This window comes from Carassius auratus, chromosome 40 (genome assembly GCF_003368295.1).
Source record: "Carassius auratus strain Wakin chromosome 40, ASM336829v1, whole genome shotgun sequence".
Taxonomy (NCBI): domain Eukaryota; kingdom Metazoa; phylum Chordata; class Actinopteri; order Cypriniformes; family Cyprinidae; genus Carassius; species Carassius auratus.
In genome coordinates this window covers 3,979,796-4,001,052 of record NC_039282.1, presented here as the reverse complement: position 1 = coordinate 4,001,052, position 21,257 = coordinate 3,979,796, and the positions used below count along the sequence as shown (strand labels likewise).

General features: G+C 37.6%; 2 protein-coding genes across 3 annotated transcripts; one reads left to right on the top strand and one right to left on the bottom strand.

Annotated features, from left to right (window-relative positions):
• The first annotated feature begins 1,578 nt into the window (after positions 1 to 1,578).
• On the top strand, positions 1,579 to 10,041 carry LOC113058297 (F-box only protein 46-like). 2 transcript variants are annotated; one of them, XM_026226064.1, is made up of 2 exons: positions 1,579 to 1,984; positions 7,085 to 10,041. In XM_026226064.1, the coding sequence occupies exon 2, from the start codon at positions 7,179 to 7,181 to the stop codon at positions 9,174 to 9,176; it is 1,998 nt and encodes a 665-aa protein (XP_026081849.1). In that variant the 5' UTR covers positions 1,579 to 1,984; positions 7,085 to 7,178; the 3' UTR covers positions 9,177 to 10,041. The 2 variants fall into 2 exon arrangements, with proteins under 2 accessions (XP_026081849.1, XP_026081848.1); XM_026226063.1 differs by having other exon boundaries at positions 1,579 to 1,988.
• Positions 10,042 to 14,506: 4,465 nt separating this feature from the next.
• Positions 14,507 to 20,748, bottom strand: LOC113058296 (kelch-like protein 20). Its single transcript, XM_026226062.1, has 5 exons — positions 20,274 to 20,748; positions 19,377 to 19,530; positions 18,908 to 18,986; positions 17,801 to 18,028; positions 14,507 to 17,725 (listed from the first exon to the last, which is right to left on the bottom strand). The coding sequence occupies exons 1-5, from the start codon at positions 20,274 to 20,276 to the stop codon at positions 16,201 to 16,203; spliced, it is 1,989 nt and encodes a 662-aa protein (XP_026081847.1). The 5' UTR covers positions 20,277 to 20,748; the 3' UTR covers positions 14,507 to 16,200.
• Positions 20,749 to 21,257: the final 509 nt, after the last annotated feature.

Here is a 21,257-nt window from a genome sequence, read left to right as displayed (position 1 = left end):
TATGAAAACCTTTAAAAATTCGGGCAAAAAATGTCTAAACAGCCCTTTCTTACCATAGCCTACTTCAGAGGCATAAGATTGCTGAATGCGTTATCTTGTTATAATTTTATCTTGCCCTGCTCTTGCGTAATCATCATGTCCAGGCATGCTTGTTTTGCCTGTGATATTAGGACAAATAGAAAACCATAAGGAACTGTTTCTATTTCAGATCTGTACTGAACATAAAAGCACTCCCTCCCTGTTCAGTTTCACTGTAGCTACACAAAGAACTGTACATATACCCATACAATGATCAAACATATACTGTACTTAACACTGAACATATTGTGTGGCGCCTGTACACTGCATGATGTACTGTACATTCCAGCTTATCTAACTACCTGTGTCCATTTGATATTTATTTATAGTAGCTGTTGTCTTTCTTATTTTTGCCTAATTCCTTGTACAAATCCTACAAGAACAAATTTGCCAACAAACACACAACAAAATAAAATATATACCTGTTTGATTTTAAATGTGTCAATAAATGTCAATAAATGTAAAATTTCAATAAAATCATAATTATTATTTCATTGATATGACTGAGCTACTATTATTAAAAGGCTAATATTTTTAATATTTTTAAATATGATTTGGGCCAATTTAGATTACATACAATCACAAATTATTATACAAATTAATAATTTAAATGACTAAATTGTCACTGTTAAGATTTTTTTTTATCTCTTTCAAATAATAATAAATTATTATTATTTGAAAGAGATTAAAAAAAATCTGAAAATTCATAATGAATTTTATATTACTGCAATAATATTATAAAAATTATATTTAAAAAAAAGTACGGTAGTGGATATGATTTTTTCTTACTTCCATAGTTTACATATGCATTTCTTCTGAATTATCTTTTATTTTCAAGATTTCCATTACGATTCAGTTAACGTTAGACCCAAATTTCTGATTTTTTCCTTACTATTTCACTTATTTTTATATATATAAAAATAAGTGAAATAGTAAGGAAAAAATCAGAAATTTCCTCTCTGATTTTTTCCTTACTATTTCACTTATTTTTATATATATAAAAATAAGTGAAATAGTAAGGAAAAAATCAGAAATTTGGGTCTAACGTTAACTGAATATATAAATATTTTATATTTTATATATATATATATACATATATATATATCACACATCAGCATGTGTGAATCAGTGGAAATGTGTTTCAGAAATGGGGCTGTAATTTCCATGTGCATCTTTAAATCTCTTTTCCGGTCTGCAAATCACTAGACATCATAATCCTACTGTAAATATTACATAAAGATTAGAATTGGGTGCAACATCTGAAATCACATTGTCCTTGTCATGTTGTGCTCACTATAGTACAGAAAGTATCTAAACAGACTCTACAATTATCTTTTCTGCTCAGACTGGACTTTTATGTGAAATGTAGTAAAAAAAAAAGTGAGATTTTGCAGGTCATCATTATGATGATGAGGTAGAAGAGTTTTCCTCTCTGTGGGTGTAGAGATAGAGGAGGAGCCTAACCATCCATATATGGGCATGCCATCAACTCTCTCTTCCCATTGGTTACTAGCGGTTTTGCAGCTGCTTGTCAACAAAATGGCCTTCCTCAAATGCTTTTCGAGGACCTACTAACTATTGTGAAATAGTATTGAAACTCTGGTTGAACAATAGAGACGATCTTTTTTTCTGAAACACAGTATTTACCAACATATTACTGTGTTCACTATAGGCATATATCGTTGACAAAGCCAGATCAAGACTGGGATGTTTAGCTTCTTTCTCGAGTTAGCTTAAATGCTAACCTGCAAGCCCTTATCGACCTCAGCTTACATCTCTGATTGTTTTTAAAACCTCACATAGAGGTTTGAAGGATTCCTGGCTTGAATTCAGCACTAGAGCCACTTCTTTGTTTAAAAAATAAAGCTGTCGGAACGAAATCAGCGGAGAGGACCTGGTTTCAGAGGAAGGTAAGTTAAGCAGAGAAATAATTCTAGCAGAGCTGCTACTGTTTTTGTTTGGCTTATTATTTATTGTTGTTGATCGAGGGGAAATGTTACAAAACGTTTAATACAATCGAAAATATAACCTTTTGATACCAAATATTTACTGAACGTGTTCTGTGTAAAACAGAAATAAGCCAAATTAGGAAAATATAATGCAGCTTAGCTGACCAAGCTAAACATATGCTAATTTCACACTGGCGCAGATCTACAACAACGTCAATAAAATACAGTAATTTTAATTTAGAGTATATGAGTGTTAGTTATATTGCTACCGATTATTTGGGTTGACATAACTGCCAATTAAAACCGAAGCAGAGATGTTCGCTTGCTTTTAGATGTTATAAAGCTGGCTAACAGTTTGCATTAGCTAGTTAGCAGATCATCATTTAACTGCCTCAAGTCAAATGATCCCATAAGCTTTGTCTTTATTTGGACTCTTTGTTGTTTTGAGTTGTGTTAATTGAAAGGAAACACTGAAGATGGCAAGCCATTACGTTCAAATAAGCCATAGATGAACTTGCTGAGTATGCATTCATGGAGAAACAGGAGGACAGCTTGAAAAGCACGTACAGATGCAATAAATCACTACAGGTTTCATTTATCATTTAATATGACTGCAGAATTATATATTAAAATATTATATTAAATATTGTATGCTCTTCATTTTTGGACTGAAATATTTGTTTTGATGTCTGATCTTGGTGAACAGTTGGTATGAGTTTATTCAGTGGTTTAGTCCTGTCGATTTCTAGGACTTTATTAAGAGCACTTTGTGGTCAAACAACATTTAAACGGATACAAACGATTTCACACTGTTATGTTTAATTGGCTTTCATTAAAAAAAAAAAAAAGGTGCAAAAATGATGTCCTGTGTTGTTCAGTTCTGAGTGAATCATCTCGTTGACTGACTTGTTTAACAAGTCTTTTAACATTTTGTTTGTCCTGGTTATCTGTAAGCTTACTGGAGTCTTCAAATTTCTCAATAGTTTGTGTCATGATAATGAGATTTTTTTTAAAGCAGTTTTTAATATTATTATTTTCCTGATGAATAAATATATATCACATTATATACACACACACACACACACACACACACACACATATATATATATATATATATATATATATATATATATATATATATATATATATATATATACAGTTAATAATAATTATAAATAGATTTATTATATTAGAATTTACTATATATTAGACCAATATATCATTGTACTAATGATATCAGATCAACTTTCATAGAAGGCACATGGTGTCATCTTTCAAATGCAGTATAAAATGTTTTTAAGATGTGTTGCAGGCTAAAAATAGCAGCCCGAAAGCATTTTGAAAGGCTATACCCATTAGTGTTGTGATTGTTTTTGCAAGGTCTTTCAAAATATTCCATACAGTGTGGTCAGAAACAAGGCTTTTCATACTCCAGTTCAGTTGAATTCAGTGGAATTACAATTTTATTCTCTGAAAATACAATATCTTTCTTCACCTGTGTTAATAGTACTGACAAATAATATAGCCTATCAGTTTTTGGCTAGATGCAAGGGAATCACATGAGGTCATGTTGGATCCATAGGGGAAGTCTTAAAGGGTTAGCTCACCCAAATATAAAAATTCAGTTGTTAATTACTCACCCTCGTGTCGTTCCACTCCAGTAAGACTTTTGTTGATCTTTGGAACAAAAATTAAAAAATGTTTCTGTCCCTTTACAGTCAGCCTTGCAACTTACACATTCAGGGTCCAGAACGGTAGGAAAGACATCAAGCAATCAAATTTTATGAAGTGATATGAGGGCTTGGTGTCAAAAAAACAAAACGTAATTTACCGAAAATAAACACGTGCGTCATGGTACTCTAGTAGTGAACACTCACTCATGTCTGTTGTGTTGCTGCCTATGGAGGGACAGAAAGCTCTCAGTTTTGATGAAAAAGATGATCATTTGTGTTCGGAAGAAGAAAGAAGGTCTCACAGAAACAAAATGAGATTGAGTATTTAATGACAGAATTTCAATTTTCGGGTAAACTATGCCTTTAATTCGGTCATGGTTGCATCATCCAATTGGAAAAAAACAAACATACAAACAATTTTTAATGTGAGTAAGCAGGTGTTGGTTGTCAACAGTCCAAAAGACATGAAATGAAGTTTGTGCATCCATAATTAAATGTCCCTCACACGGTTCCGGTGGATGAATAAAGGCCTCCTTTATCAAATCCATGTGTTTTTGTAAGATACATATCCATATTTCAAACGTATAAAACTTTTTCTCATTTCCATTGACTGCCGTACACAGAAGCCGTTCCAGCAGATGATGTAAAATGTCACATTGCATGATTAGTGATGATTGTGAAGACAAAACAAAACGGCAGTTGTGAATTAGCACAAAACAAGGATTTGTAAAAAAAAATGTCGAAGGTTTCGATAAAACCAAAGAGGAGACTGGTTTTCCTTTGCTAAAGTAAGGAAACTCCTGCATTTCACAGAGGCACGAGCATGATGCATACGTCCTACTTAATCCAATCCATTATGTACTACTTGTTGGCATGCAGTGGAATCTTTGAGATCCCATTAAATAAATGGTTGTGGCCTAAGTGCTATTTAACATAACCACATTTAATGAAAGGTTTTAGACGAATTTGATTTTAAAAGCTAAATTCCTGAATTTCTACTTTCTAATAATGGCCAAAGGATGTATTCTTGTAGAGATTACAGATACACAAGCCCCTTTAGTAGCATGGTCATGTCTTGTTCCTCTTAGCAGGGATGATAAGTCTATTTAATTGACTACTAAAATTCATTGACATTTGTATCCGTCATTAAATTAATAGAATTTATTGTAGTCTGTCAGACCAGTCTTTTGTCTTCCTGGTCTTGCACAAAATGACAGTACTTGGCAGTAATGCTTCCCAACATGATTTTTCAAATTCATGAAAAATAACTTCATATATATTCAGATATAGCATGAAGTCATCCCAGTATTTCAGGGAGGGCAAGCTGATGTGTGTTATGCTTACAGTGACAGCTGTCTCAAAAGAGCACATCCTTGGTTTGTAGAGCAATTGCATTGGCATGCTATTACAATGATGGCAACAACACTCAAAATACTTTTGAATACACTGAATAAAATCTAAATCAATGGCTGGTTGTAAAAATCTGTGAAAAACTTTGTGCAAATGGCAAAAGACAACTTGCAATTAGCTGCTCAATTCAATATCCTTTTTGGAGAACAATGGGTGTGTTCACGTTAATTTCAGATGATTCATCACTAGGCATGGGCCGATTACCGGTTTCAAGGTATACTGCTATTTAAAATTTTCATGGTTTCAAAACCACTAATATTTTCCATTATACTGTTATGCGCAGCTTGCCATGGAACTTAAGGCCCATGTACACTTCACATTCCGCATATGCCTTTCCGTCTCGCGCAGAGCCGTCCCTGCACAGCTTTCAGAAGTATTCTAAACTGCAGATGAATATAGATGGATGAACGTACACCGGAAGTGTTGGCATAATCGAGCGAGTCGAACATGGATAGCGTGCGTCGGAGGTCCTAAGTGTGGTTTCACTTTCCTAAACAGAACGAAATCTCGGCAAAATGCAACATTAGCATTAAGATCGTTTCGTGCATAGGAGGGTGCACGTCGAACATAATGCACCTCCGAGTTCATGGAGTAGAAATAAATATGTGCCCCGTCTTTGACTCACTGTGCCGACCGTCCTCCGCTGCCTCTTCTTTCTCCTATTTATGCGTTCAACTTCTTCTACACCCAGCGAACGTGTTTTCTCCACAGCAGGAGAAAGGCAGATATGATCATTTTCCTAAACAAGAACTGTTTCTGATTTTATACTGTACCTGCTGCTAATCTATACTGGGTTTTACAAGTTGTTTCTTATTGTAGGACCCTATGATTTCAGCGATGCAGAAAACGCGGACGGAATCGCGGAATCCAGTCATAAAAACGGAATTTACAGTTTAACGCGGAATGTCACTGAATTTGTCACATTTTGAATGAATTAATCAAAAGTTGGTCATTGCACTTACATCAAATAGCGATATGGACTAGTATCCGTAAATATTAAGCTGGAAAAGTCTATTTAAATATGAATCCTGCATGTTCTGCGTTTCTGTGTTAATGAATGGCCCAGAAGCGCATCTTCATTCATCAAACACACGGAAGCGCGCGTGACGCTCGCGGTAATTTCAGAGTCTGTCGTCTCTCTAAATAAGTAAAAAAAAAAAAAAAAAAAAAGTAAAAAGTTCATAGAATTAAAATTGATGAAAAAGGTCAGACTATTTCCTTCAGAAAGACCGTTGGTTAGCTAGATCATTTAAAATATCCTAAACTTTTTTGACCCTGCCTCTTAAAATAATCGAAATCGAGAATTAGGAACCGGAATCGAAATTGGAGTCGGAATTGTTCAAATTCAAATGATACCCAACCCTAATTTTAAGGCCGTTAACACAGACCAGAGAGATGCTGAAGTAAAATACTATAACTGTTCATGTTGCATGAACTATTGAAAGAAAATCCTCAATATTGATTTGGGGGTTTATATGAATGTTTCTGAGGGGAGCTGACTGACTTTTACATGGTATAATTTCACAAAGCTTGTCAGAACATTGTTTTTGCTTCAAATTGGGTTATTATTAAATCAAATTAATATGTATGGAATACTGTATATGTACACTAAATGGTATGAAATTATATAAATTATATGTATATGAATTATATAACTAAAATTAAATAACTGTAATTACAGATTTAGGTTAAATAAAGATGTCAGTTATTATTTCTTTTTTCATTTTAGGAAACAAATAAAACAAAAAAACAAATTCATTTAAAGTCATTTAAAAATGACACATTTCAGAACTGTAACAATGATACCGTGAAACTGTGATATTTTTGCTTAAGGTTATCATACCGTCAAATCTCATACCGGCCCATGCCTATTGAACACATTTATTGCTGAGATTTTAACTGAGACCTTTTAACATGGTTACATGAATGCAGTAAAGCTAAGTCTTGCTTCTTTTTTCTTTTCTTTTTTTTTAGTCCTCAGATGGAGTAATCTGTACGGCTGGAGCCTGTGGTGAATTGCAGAGTAGCTGCCCAGCATAGAGGCAGGTATGCTCCCCATGGGCTCACAATGAACCGTGACACCTTTTCTCACATCCGGCTGTGGTGCCCACGCCCCTTTGGCACCTACTCCCAGAATAAGCCATACAGCAATGGTACAATCTGCAATGGAACAGCTAATACCCTCTGCAAGGCCGATGATTCGGGGCTTACAACCATAGAGACCCATGGAATCAGTGAGGAGCAGGATGAGGATGTTGGCACTGAAAACACTCCACCAGATGCTTCATCTACCCTTCTGGCTCCACCACTATCTGCTTCACCCTCTCAGAATTCACAGATGGAGGATGGCAGGGTATTGCTTGATACCTGGTATGTCATTAAACCAGGCAACACAAAGGAGAAAATTGCCTTCTTTGTAGCTCACCAGTGTAATGGTGCTGGAATTCCCAGGCCTAGTGCCATGAAAGTTAAAGGAAACTGGGCTACTGATTGTACCAAGGCCAAACGCCGTCGTCGCTGTTCCTCTTATGACCCTCCCACTAGAGCTCAAAATGTTGTTGTTGATGTACCCACAGAATCCAATTCGACGGAAGATGGTGTTGGAGTTAGTGAGACAGATTTGCTCTCTGTGGCTGAAATGGTGGCCCTGGTAGAACAGCGTACAGCCTTGGCTCTTCAAGGAATAGTAGCGCAAGGACAAACTAGTTCTTACACAGTTCATCAGAAACCAGTTGTAATACTTTCAGAACCCCTTTCATCTACACCATCTTCTCAAAGTGACTTTGATCTGCTGCAGCAACAGCAAGAATCCCGACGGGTTGCTCAGGCTGTTGCACAATTTGAATCTCGGCAGCAGAATCTCGACAGTACGACTTTGCGGTCGGAGCTGAATGGAAGAGACTGCATTCATACTGGCGATTCTGTGGGTGGTGCTCCAAGTCATGGACGAGGGGAAGTACGGATTGCTTTCCGGGTGTCAAGTCTGGACCCTTGCACCCAGTCTGAGCCTGTTGGTCGGCCCAAATGCATGTTCATGAGTTGTGGAGTTGGAGGGGGGCAAGCAGGAACCAGGAGCAAAGAAAAGATCACTTGCGACCTCTACCAGTTGGTCAGTCCCTCATCTCGAGATCCAGGTGCCCTCCTGGCCAGCTCACCAAAGGCTGATCCCCTCGGAGAAGGCATCACTGACAGGCCTTCCTCCACAACGCCAGATCCTAACCAAGACCCTGCCTCGGGAGAGAAGGCAGCAGTTGCTCGAGAGCGGGTGACTGGCTTCCACGTAGAGGTTGTGGTCACGGGTGCAGTAGACCAATGTGTATTCTATGGGAAGGACAGCACAGAGAATGTTCAAGAAGAGACTGTATGTTTTGCTATGCCCAATGGCACTAATTCAACTGATGCCTCAGAGGACCCACCTCCTGGCCAGCTGTTTTTTCTGCAGTCACCAGCTACTGAAGAGGAGAGTTGCTCAGTGGTAAACAGTGGGATGCGGTCTTTAGATTGTGCAAACAACAATGGGCCAGTCGGGGCTACTGTAGAGAGGCCAGATTCCCCACTGGCAACTGTGGATGATTGTTCTGATCCTCCGTTGTGCCGCCTCTACCGTCATGTCTCCCATGACTTCCTTGAGATTCGCTTTCAGATCCAGCGGCTTCTGGAACCACGGCAATACATGCTCTTGCTTCCAGATCACATCATGGTCAATATATTCAGCTACCTGCCAACCCGTGCGTTAGCTGCCCTCAAATGCACCTGCCATGACTTCAAGACCCTAATCGAGACCTACGGTGTGCGTGCTACAGACTCTCGCTGGAACCAGGACCCGCTGTACCGTGATGACCCCTGCAAGCAGTGTAAGCGGCAATATGAACGGGGAGATGTGTCGCTCTGCCGCTGGCACCCTAAACCTTACCACCATGACTTGCCTTATGGACGCTCCTACTGGATGTGTTGTCGGCGCACTGATAAGGACACTCCTGGCTGTCGAGTTGGGCTACACGATAACAACTGGGTACAGCCATGCGAGCTGGTTCAGGCCCGCGCCAAAAGAGACGATGGGAGGTAAAGGAGATTGTCAGGGGATTGTCATTTCTCTCCCTGTTTTCGCTCTACTGAAACCTCATGCCACTGTACTATTTATGGTTGAGCTTGCCTCTTCTATCATAGATTATTAACCTTGCTATCATTGTCAGTATCATTTCCTATCAGTGCACCATAGTTGATTCTCAGTCTCTTCATGCACAGACCAATGTTCTGAAATTTAAAAACAAATGCTGGTTATATAAGGTAGTCTGCTGCATGGGACTAGTCTTTACATGTACTTCTGAATTGGTTAGAAATACTTAAGGCAATCCTGGAAGACCAGCTCTGATTCTGACCCCAACCAGGCTAGACGCAGGACTTGTAAGTTTAACTTCAGGGGTTGTTGTCGAGTTTAATTTGTTGTCCCTTTGGTCAAAAGGGCGCAAAATGATGTCACTTTACAAATCCCTGATGTCACTTTGTAATCAACAGTGTGACTGGTTGTTGGATTTTTCTTTTTTACGTGTGAATGTGAGTGAATAATATTCTGTTGTTGGACTTCATTTTTCCTCTCCTTCAAACTGATTTATGAGATCACTCTTATTTCTTGACCAAACCTTTCCTTTTCCTGTCTCTTTGCCTGCCAGGCTCTCTGTGTGCTTGTTGGCGAAAGCAGCTTTTGCCAAAGCAGTAATTAGCTTCATGTGGCTGAAAGAAGAAAAACAATGAACAGGACAACTCAAAACCTGATTCTAGCCTTAGCTTGTTCTGCTCCACCAGTCTGAAATCTTACAAACAAAAACACTGATGCTGATCCTTCTGGTTTGGGAGACCGTTATAGGTTTCACCGTCAATCTGCTTTTGGGAATCTTTGCCTCTAAAGTGAATTAAAGTGATTTAAAACTGGAGTCGGTGCTATTTCTGTTAAAGTGTTTTAGTACTTCAACAGTCAAATATTTGTAATTCAGTTGATTTATATAAATTATTTTGTTTACATGTAGTTTTATCTTGTTGCATTTAGTCTTTTTATTTTATCATTTTATATTTTTGCAGTGTTTGTGGCTTTATTTGGTGTCTATAAGGTTTAAATAAAAGGTGCACTGTGGAACTCGGTCCTCTACCACCACCTGTGGTTGAAATATAAAAAAGTGAATTGTGGAGTTGTTCTGTTTGTCTTGCTCTTACTTTGGAAGTGTGGAATTTTACCAAAACCCTTCCATAATGCACCTTTTACGTGTACAGGAGAACAAAATCATTATAATAACTAAGTTAAATAATAAAGAAAGAAAGGTTTTTACGCAAACTTTTATTTTAGTGACACTCAGGCCATCCAGCATTTAAATGTTTTCTCCAGTGAAAAAGGTAATCTTGTCTGAATCAGGAGAGAAAAATGCACAGATCAAGCAGTATTTTTAGGCGAAAACAGTTCAAAACAGGTAAAGACTTTTTCACTGGATGACTCATATTTAAGTCAGAAGCGTCTGGAAGCCTATTTAAGCCAGAATTGATCGACTAGATTCGTATGGATTACTTGTGGACTATTATGATGTTATTATCAGACTCTCATTCTGATGGCACCCATCCACTGTAGAAGATCCATTAATGAGCAAGTGTTAAAATGCTAAATTTATCCAGATGTGTTGCAATAAATTGGATGACTTTGAAGATCTAGGGGTGAAAAAAAAGGGAAAAAAATCAGCAAATTAAAAATTCTTGGTAAACTACTCTTTTAAACATGAGGTATCTTTACTGTTTGACTGTGTCAACCTCTCAAGTGTGAAATTCAGCATACCATTACCAATTTATATATATATATATAATTTTTTTTTTATTTATTTTTTTTTATGAAACTTCGAAAATGATTTCATTTCATTTTCAATTATCCATTTAAATGAATATTTTCACACATGACATTTGGTAGTCATTGATTAACAGACTCTATAGACCGGGGTGTCAAACTCAGTTCTTGGAGGGATTGAGCCTTGCAGAATTCACATTGAACCCTAATTAATCATACCTGATCCAACTAATCAAGTCCTTCTGGCTTATTTGTAAACTACATGGTATGTGTGCTGGAGCAGGGTTGAAACAAAACTCTGCAGGGCTCTTGCCATCCAGGAACTGAGTTTGACACCCCTGCTATAGATGGACATGACAAATTAATTAATACCCTGGTCCTGTAGAAGTCCTAACTGTACACACTTTGGAGGTCTCCCTTATCTGATGCACTTATTTCATAAGTTTCCAGACTGATGAGTTGAGACCTATGTGTTTGATTAGGGAGAATCCTAAGACCATGCTTGGGAAGCAATGATTTATGTACCATGATCGGTGCTTTGCCTTTATGCATAATAACCCCATAAACAGCCATATAAACAGTCACTGATATTATTATCAGGGCATTAGCATTGACTAAATACTTCAACAGTGGGACTTCACTTATGTCAGGTAATGGTTCTGATGCTTCAGTCACTTCTCTTCTGTGGGCTCTGCACTATAGTGGCCCTTCAGGAGCAGGAGTAGACACCCAAGATCTGCACATACATAAAATATATTTTTCCTTCCTCGTTCCTCCTCTTCCCAGTCCAGATCAACCCTTTCTTCTGAATGGCGTAAGGTAAAGAAAAGGTGACGGAGCTTGGCAAAGAGAAAAGGTAAATGTTATTTTTAAGAAGTATCCTCATGTAGCTTCAGCAGTAGCTAAAACTTTTTACATGTTTGTCCTCTGGGTGGAGTGTTGCTAATGAAAAGCACCAGAATAGCAGTGCAGAAGAAGAGCAGCACAAAATAAAGGTAATGAACTCCACAAATAAGTTTTGGGCAGTCGGAGGGAATGAGGCAGCTTCGTGAACCATATGCAAACTTGGGTACCATACCCCACAGACCCATTACCAATCCTCCCATCAGGCCCCAGAAGACTCCCTAAGGAACAAAAGGTAAAGATGCAAGCTTTTAGTAAATTTGTGTTCTGGCATTAAATGAAGACTAAATATGTTTAAAGCAGTGAGTTACTTACTGACTCATTGGCCCTCTTCACAACAATGGCAAGGAAAAAGACTTCTGCAGTAGGTGGAGCTAAGTAACTGGTCACAGATTGAATATAATCAAACATGACCGCTCTGGGCTGCTGGACAACGGGGATCCAACAAATGCTAATGGCGACCATGCAGTGTATCCACACCCTGTCACAAGTTAATGTGTTCAAACGATGAAAATAATAGAAGGGCAAATATTTTATATAGATTTTTTTAAGCATATATAAGAAAGCATTGTCTTTTTCAGAAACCTTTGACTACTCAAAATGCCTCATCATGAAAAACTGCAATAACTTTTTTTAAAGTAATTTTCAAGTAATGGTGTAATCTACTATGGAGCGAATTTTGTGCCATACTTAAACAAACAAATCCAGCATTTTGCAAACAAACGCAATCTGCTTTGCAAAGGAAAACTCGACTCGCAAACAAACAGAAAGCAATGTTCAAATACAAAGGTCAAGTTGGCGCTAAACCAAGGGATTCATTTAGCTAGCCACTTTCATCCCTCATCTGCCATTTCCATTACAACACTTGAAAAACCCAGTCCCTTATCCTTTATCTTCAGACCTGACCAGTGTTGGGCAATAACTATGTAACTAAATAACGTAATTTAATTGCTAAATAAACGTAAGTGTAATCTGTTACAGTTACTGAGAAAAAAGTATAATTAAATTACAGTTACTTGTGAAAATGTTAATGATTACAAAGAGCGTTACATCTGAATATTTTCACACAGACACAAATTTAAAATATGAGACACCAGTGTTTCAGGAGTTGAAGACAGAATATGACACACGCTTACTCCAACTGTTTTATTTCCTATTTTGGTTTATGTGTATGATTATTTTTAAGAACTGCCTTCTTTCAAAGTCATTAGATGCCAGTGTTTCCTGTCGTAGCTATGCAAATTTGATTTCAAAATCAGTATCATGAATATTAAACTATATCTTATTTTAAATCTGTATTAAACCTCAAAAAGATTGTAAAGTAAAAAGAGCCGCTAAAGTCCTATTTTGACGTGGTTGTACATTACAATTAAATTATTATAATCTTAATTCAAGTGAAGAAGGATTCTGAAATCTGCGAGTAATCAGTGTAACATTAACCCTGCCTGCTTTAAATGATTCAAAATAATCCAAAGAAAAGTAATCAAAAACGTATCAAATGTAATCAGTTACATTACTTTAATAAACTCACTGAAACAGTTATACTATCTTGATTAATCTCCTATCTTAGCGCCGTCTACTGTTTTGGAAGAGAAAGTTACTCAACTGCATTTGTGAGAAAATCTGCCTGGACGCGTGAGAGAAAATCGAGTCGAGAGATCTGATAAAAAGCGAACTGTCTCACACTCGTAACAGACAGGTATGCATTTGTATGCACTAGATTTGGTATCTTTTCAAAGGTTACATGCAATTTGTTGGATGGTTTGTATTTATTTGTGAAATATCATTTAGGCTCATTTATTTATATTTGTGAAACACTATTACTCAACTGTGTTTTCACTCAAATTGACCTTTGTAGTTAAACATTGTTTTCAGTTTTTTTGCGAGTCGAGTTTTACTTTGCGAAGCAGATCGAGTTTGTTCGCAAAATGCTGGATTTGTTTAATTATGGCACAAAATTAACTCCATAGTAATCACGTTTGCTATTCCTTATGTGCATTAAAACAGACTAAGGCTTATATTTTCCATATTCTGTATTCATATTAGAGTGTTGTACAAGCGTCATAATTAAAGTAACAGGATAAATGATGTGCTACATCATGATTTTTCTTTTTGCTGATGCAGAGAATAAAATTTTCTTCAATTTTCCTAAATTAAAGTTTGTATTTCTCTTCAATATTTTTTTTAGTATTTAATGGGCTTTAAATATGTCACTTGGTCTGCACAGTACATTAAAAAAGGTACAGTTCTGATCTTATTTGGAAATGACTAATAAGAGGAGGGATTAACTCTTTCAAGGATGATGAGATTGTGAATGCATCAGTTGTGTCAATAATGTCTAGTTAATAATCCTGCACTTTGGTGTGTAGCATTATTACTACTTCACTACAATTCAATTGCAACAACTCACTTATATTTGCAGGACAAGCAACAAATAACATCTGTTCAGTTTATTTAATGCAAACCAGAGCACATTCAAACAATGTTCAATATTCGACAATTCTAGGTCTTTAAAAGCAAACAGACCTGTTTGACATCAGATGGAAATACAGAGTTGCTTTGTCTCTGAGAAAGTGTTACTGTAAGACAAAATTACAATAACTTATCAGATCAATCATACAAAAAGCAGTCATTTGGTTTCTATTGCGAGCCTATGCTTTAAAACATTTCAGATGAGATGACCAGCTAAACCCAAAAAGATGCCAATAAAACACTACAGATACATAAACTGATCCACTTCATTGAGGGCAAGCTGAACAGTGCGTTACAACGATGTGCAGAAAATCAATCACTCTGTCTTTGTCATTAACTCAGTCCTCCAGAGATGTCCAACTTCAAGAGGACACCACAAAAATCACACATGATACTTCTACATGATACTGTAACATGGATTGTGTTAATGCTAAGACTCTTGTTTGGTTGCATTATGGTTCAATATTAGTTCAATAATGTGAGATTAGTGAAAAGACAGAGAATTCAGTCAAAGCGAAAGCGTGTTTCTTGATTTCATTTGTCATCTTATAAAAAAAAAAAAAGGGAGTTTGAGATTCTGGCATCAAATAAGCATGAATTATGGACAGGTATAGGAAATGCATTTGTGAATTACATTTCATATTAAAGGCATTTCAAATACAGTAGAGTTTGCAGCACATTTAATCTGAATTGCCACATCATTTAGAATTACATGATGCTGTTCATCAGTGTTTATCAACTGGGTCTATGACTGCATATGATGAAACAAAATGTAATGCAAAAACAGTTTGCAAACAAAACACTGTCTCAGACCATTAGTTCAAGAGAAATAAAAATAATAAAAAAGGGAAACTAGCCAATTGAAGCCACTCCTTTAATAAATGCAATCCATTTCTTGTGGTTGAGTTCATATGCTAGCAATCGCCTTCAATGTAAAATATCAGAGTGGCCAGAGAAACTTGTTTTCCCTTCTCTAAACAAATTATTCAGGCATATGATTTTGAGGCCAAGATGTCTTTTGAATGCACATCTAATAATTTAATTTGCACATGTATTTCCATCATAGTTTGCGTGCACGTCTTCAAAAAAAAATAAAAAAAAAAATAATAATAATGATAAAATTATCCACCCCAAACAAAGTGTACACATTTAAGCACATTATGCAAATTTTATTCACATAATGGTATTTCCATCCAGAATTTTTTATGCAAATGTTGGGATATGGCATTAAAATGCTTGTTGATGGAAACCCTGAAAGAACCTCATGACGTTGCTAAATAGCTGTTAAAAGTAAGTGTAATTTGATCACACTGTCATCAAAAAACAAACAAAACAAAAAGCTTACACGGTTTAGATCCTATATTAAGCTGTTATGACTTTATAGTAGTAACAACTGCTGTTACGGTGGGAATCTAGATGTTCTTATGTGTATAAAACTACATTCAGCCTCAAAGCAATAGCTTTAAGCAAAAAGGTTCAAATAAACAACAATGAGTTTTTACTCATCAAGTCAAACATATGCATAACCTGTTTTTTGTTTTTTTGTATATATATATATATATATATATATATATATATATAGTTTTGTTTTTTGCTGTGATTCAAACATTTTATTATTCTCCAAGATGATACCATTTCTAAGATCAAATTGGGGCATTTATGAAGTTATTGTCATTAAGTTCAAAACATTCTGAAATCATATTCAATTGTTACATATACTTTCTGTCAGTACTTCTGTCAGAACAAAAACTCGCGTTCAGCTTGCAGAAATGAAAGAATGAAATTTAAAACATCTAGACATCAACCAAGAGTAAAGATGCAAAAGTAGGTGCATAAATGTTTCCAAAATGCTTGTGTGTCTCATTGAGAAAAAAAAAAAAAAAAAAAAAAAAATTCACACTGCCTGATTCGTCCTGTCGAACCGCAAGACTCTGCACGACCGGGTCGGTCGTCTCTCCTTCCCGCGTTTCTGCTGAGCAGCCCGAAGACGTGTTAAAATGTGTTTTTTGGGGAACTTAAGGGTGGTACATCCAAACTGGCTAACTCCTCCTGTATCCCCAGGTAATTTCTCCCGTCTTTGGACCCAACTTCGCCAGCCAGGTTTCCAGCAGTAGACGCTGTCATAAAATCTCGATCCATTCTCGCCACCCAACACATATATCCTGCGTTTCCATCTAGCCACACCTCCGGCAGCAATCCTCCTTGGCAGACCTGGAAAAACCACGGGACTAGGCGCACGGTCACTACCTCCACCACCTCGCTCAACTCCGACCGCCACCTCCCGCTCCAGTCCTGATCCCCGTCCTTCTCGGAAGAACAAAACGCGTCCTGTGGCATCTAGTGGTTCTGCCTGGGTGTAGTTGCCATTGAGGAACTTGGCGGCATCGCGCAAGTAACCACCAATGGCACAAACGCCACCACGTACTGCTACGCCTCCAGCCAGGCAGGTGGCGCCAGAGTCAAGCGCTACACGGCTCCAGGTATTTGTAACGGTGTGGTATATAAGCACACCAGCATGCACCACAGCTCTGCTCTGCTCCAGTGTGGTACCGCCAAGCAAATAGAGACGACAGCGGAGGGCAGAGCAAGCAAAAGATCGCAACGGCAATGGCAAACGAGGTCCTGGTGCCCAGGTCAGCGTGTTAAGGTCAAATTTTTCAGACGTGTCCAGAAATGCTGCTCGGTTACAGCCACCAAGAGCGTATAGAAAACCCCCGCAGCCAAGAAGACCCAACATGGCGCGTGGTTCAGCCATCGATGGCTGTTCAATCCAGCGGTTTAGCACGACATCGTACTCATGAAGTGCTGAGGAGACCTCGCTACTCCGCAGGATGCCTCCCGCAACAAACAGTCGGCCTCCGACAGCAGTGCAGCCGGGACAGAGCAGCGAGCCCAAGGCTGCCAGCTTCTCCCACTTCCCTGTACGAGGATCGAAGCAATCCACCGTGAAGTCCCTTTTCTGTAAAGACTCATCCTCCCTCGGCTTAAGATCTACACAGACTATTTTCTTCTCAAACATACCTTCTCTAGGCCTCAGCGGTCCTCCCATGCTCTCGGTACTGGCTCGAGGCCCAAGTTCTTGGTTCATTCGGTGGCTCTCTTCAGGGCCAAAGAGACCGGGGCGTAAATGGCGTAACAAATTGGGCATGTGAATGTAACGATCAGCCGGCTGGTATTCTGCCCAGCGCCTAGCTGCATCGTAAACCTCAGTCTCAGACTCCACACCCAATCGATCCGACTCCAACAAGCTGCCGAGAGTCCCTGGGTCCAACAGGAGGAAGTCTCGCTGCCGGGCCACTCGAGGAAAATGCTGGCCGACCAGCCTCAAAGAAGCCCGAAGAAGCAGCTGGTCATGATGTGAACGAGCCAGAGAGTACATGCCCAGGCAATTGTCCACAGACAGGTGCTCAAAAAGGAATCTAACAAACAGGAAGATAAAATGTGAGCATCAGCCAGACAAGACACAAGGTAGAACGATCACATATAAATTTTACCTGGAGCAAAGGTCCTGCAAAGGCATCACTTGAAGACGATTGGCTGCTACAAACAGATCCTCTGCTGTGTCCAGACTAAGACCGGCTTCCCCTGTATAAACAAAGTGGATAACGGTCTCCATAACAGAAGGGGTCACCTCCTCCAGTCGGATCTCGGTAAGACGAGACTCTACGAGAGGGCTGGTAAACATGGCACGGAAATATGGACTGACAGCTGCTAAAAGAACTCTGAAAAAAGACAAACGGTGCACACGTGTCAAAACGGAATAGTTTTATATAAGTACACTACCATTTAAAAGTTTGAGATGTTATGCAAACATAAGCCCCTTATGCTCACCAGATTTATTAATATTTTAACATTTATTCTTGGAATTTTCAGCAGCCTTCAGTGTCACGTGATCCTTCAGAAATCATTTTACTATATTGATTTGTTGCTCAGGAAACATTTTTGTTGTGGAAATCATGACTTTTTTCAGGATTTTTTGATGAACAGGACAGGGTTTCAAAAGAACAGGGTTTATTTGAAGTATAATGTCTTTTGTAATATTACTTTTGATCAACTTATTGCATCCTTGCTGAACCAAAGTATTAATTTGTATAGGAATCTTATTAACCCCAAACTTTTGAATGGTACTGTACATCATTATATTGAAATACATATAATTAGAACCTTATCAACAATTTAATGTATAGTTACACCATTTTTTAAACGATTCAAGTTTCATTTTATATATATATATATATATATATATATATATATATATATATATATATATATATATATATACACACATACACACACACACACACACATTACAGAACTACCAAATTTTGATACATGTGTGATTGCATCATATAATAATTGCTATTAAGTGTTCATCGTCTGTTTGATTACGTCTTTAATAGATTTTTCCGAAGAGTTTCTGCCATATGCACATGGACTGACAGTCACCCCTGATAAGCTACTACTAAATATTGTAGAAACTTAATTTTCTGTAAAGTTGCTTTGAAATTATTTGTATCATAAAAAGCGCTATACAAATAAACTTGAATTGAATTGAGCAATATGACTATCAGACAACCTTCATAGCTGAAAACATAACTCACCTGTGACACATAAACTTTTTTCCCTCCACCAGAAGAGTGACATCACACAACTGCTGAGCATCAAGCAGCTGTTTTAACCCTGAATCAGATGACAAAGGGACAAACAAGGCTGATTAAAAAAAAAGGTGGCTAAACGATTAATCAATGTACTAATCAGTGTCACTTTGCCACATTTGATGAATATAATGGCATTGTTTTGCTGTTTTTGAAGTGCTGAAACGTTTTTAATCATTATGGCAGAACAAGATCTGTGGGGTCCAAAGGTCTATGATCATCAGTGAAAATGCATCTTTTGCATTATCATCTAGTTTAAATCTAATCTGACTTTTTATTACAATGTACTTATTACAATTTGAAGAATAGTATAGATATAAATAGTATAAAATGAAACAAATGTCATCATAGAATCAATCATTCTAAAGTAACAGTATACATAATCCAATGTTCAACAGCACAACCATCGTCTCACCTTGAGTCACATATTCCCCCAACGGAGTCGAGTAGTCATCAGGAAAATCTTCTTCCTCGGAGTCGCTATCGGAGAGAGGTTCTCCTCCACCTCGATCTGCATCCTTCCATGGCTGTGGACGCCAGGTGACCGCGCCACCTTTGACAGCATTCATCTGTGACAAGAAGTTCAATTAAAAGTACATTGTTTAAATCTGATGCTCATATAGTGACAGTACAATACTGTGCTCACATTTATAGTTTCTATAGCTGAACTAGACATACATATTGAGGAAATACACTAAATGGTAAAAATACAATGAAGATTTTAAAGTAGTTTGGGTGATCAAATGAACTGATTATCAATATCGCCGCCTCCTTCGGTCAGATTTTCTTTTTTTTTTACAATTTTCTATACTCTTCCCAGGCCTATTGACCTTGAGCCTAAAAGAGGGTGAGGAGACATTGGGTTCGAGTGCCTCAGATGACTTACAACGTCTCTAAACAATTTAACCCTTACATGTATGGCATAACCTGCTTGAAACCTTCAGTTCGTCCCTTACATTCTTAAGCTGTTCTCGAAGCAATAACTTTTGTCCTCCTTCTCTAATCCCTTCAGAAACACCACATATTAACGAACAATAAAAGGTTGAAAAGCGGTTTTCAATACATGCAATGAAAATACTGAATTATACACATGCATGTCAAAAACGAATGGGATCTTTCATGCTTTAAAAGATATACAAGTGGATCTCTGTGATTTAACAAAAATAAGATTAATCGTATAGAAGCAAACGACATTGATTAAATAAATAGTAAATATCCACTGTAGTTTTATTATATAGTTTTCTCAAAAAGTATAGTAGCCTGATGTGTAAACATATTAATACTACACTACATTTACGTTAGTAGATATTACCATTAGAGGAGCAGGTTTCTATCAGAGAGAGAGTGAGTTGATCCCAGCAGTACAGGACTGTTAGCTGGTTTATATTCTCGTATTTCTGGTGGGGTCTCGAGCTCGGGTTTGTGTCTCAAGACAGACGGCCTGACACTCTTCGGCCCGTTCACAGCGCCTTGAGCTTCTCGGGTAGTTTCAGCGCAGATTGTTCGGCTCATCACGGTGTGTTGTCCATCCTTAGCATATGAGCACAAAAATATACCCGCGCGCCTGATGTATCCACACTGACTGCTCCGTGTGGGTTATTAACGGTTGGTAATCCGGACTGGACCAAAGATAACGTAGTCTCGAGAGAAATAAACGGCTGTTTGATCAGTAATATCAACTATTGCTCACAGCTGCCAGCATTGCTCCATGATTGGAGGCGAAGCAAGCTGAGGGAACAACACACTCGTCTTCCGCTTTTCTCATTGGCCTGTTTACCGGATGTGACGGATATTTACTTCCGTTCCAATTGTAACCGAGGGCCGTCTGTTTTAACCTTTTATAAAGTCTATGGTTTTTACCATAGACATAAATACCAAAGCTTGAGAAATAATTATTCGAATTAATAAATTAAATATTATATTAAATAATATTAAAATGATTAACTGTTTATATGCACGTAGGGAAATCTTACGACGACAATTTGGATTTGATACTAGTAACGTTATTATGTTTCCTTTTTTCTTTCTTTCTTTTTTTATGTATGCAGCATTATGCCTCCATATTCACGAATTTTGGAAGGTCTATGTTTTTACGAAGTTTCCTCACCTTAGAATGGATTCTCAAAAGGACATTGTTAATTGACTTGTGAGTAACAACAAAGATGTCTTTCTGGATAATAATATTATATTATTACAATATTCTGGGAAATTCACATCTAAGAACTTGAGAGTGAAACCTTGGTTTTTTGTCTTTCTTTCACAAATTTCCTTTAGGCAACGTATAAAAATGACATTT

Excerpts from the sequence above, each read along its gene's own strand:
- LOC113058296 (XM_026226062.1), bottom strand. Across the intron at positions 18,987-19,376 it reads GGGGGAATATGTGACTCAAG|GGTTAAAACAGCTGCTTGAT; the intron begins GTGAGACGATGG and ends CATCTGATTCAG. Across the intron at positions 17,726-17,800 it reads TTGCAGGACCTTTGCTCCAG|ATTCCTTTTTGAGCACCTGT; the intron begins GTAAAATTTATA and ends CCTGTTTGTTAG.
- LOC113058297 (XM_026226064.1), top strand. The coding sequence starts at position 7,179 with ATGAACCGTGACACCTTTTCTCACATCCGGCTGTGGTGCCCACGCCCC.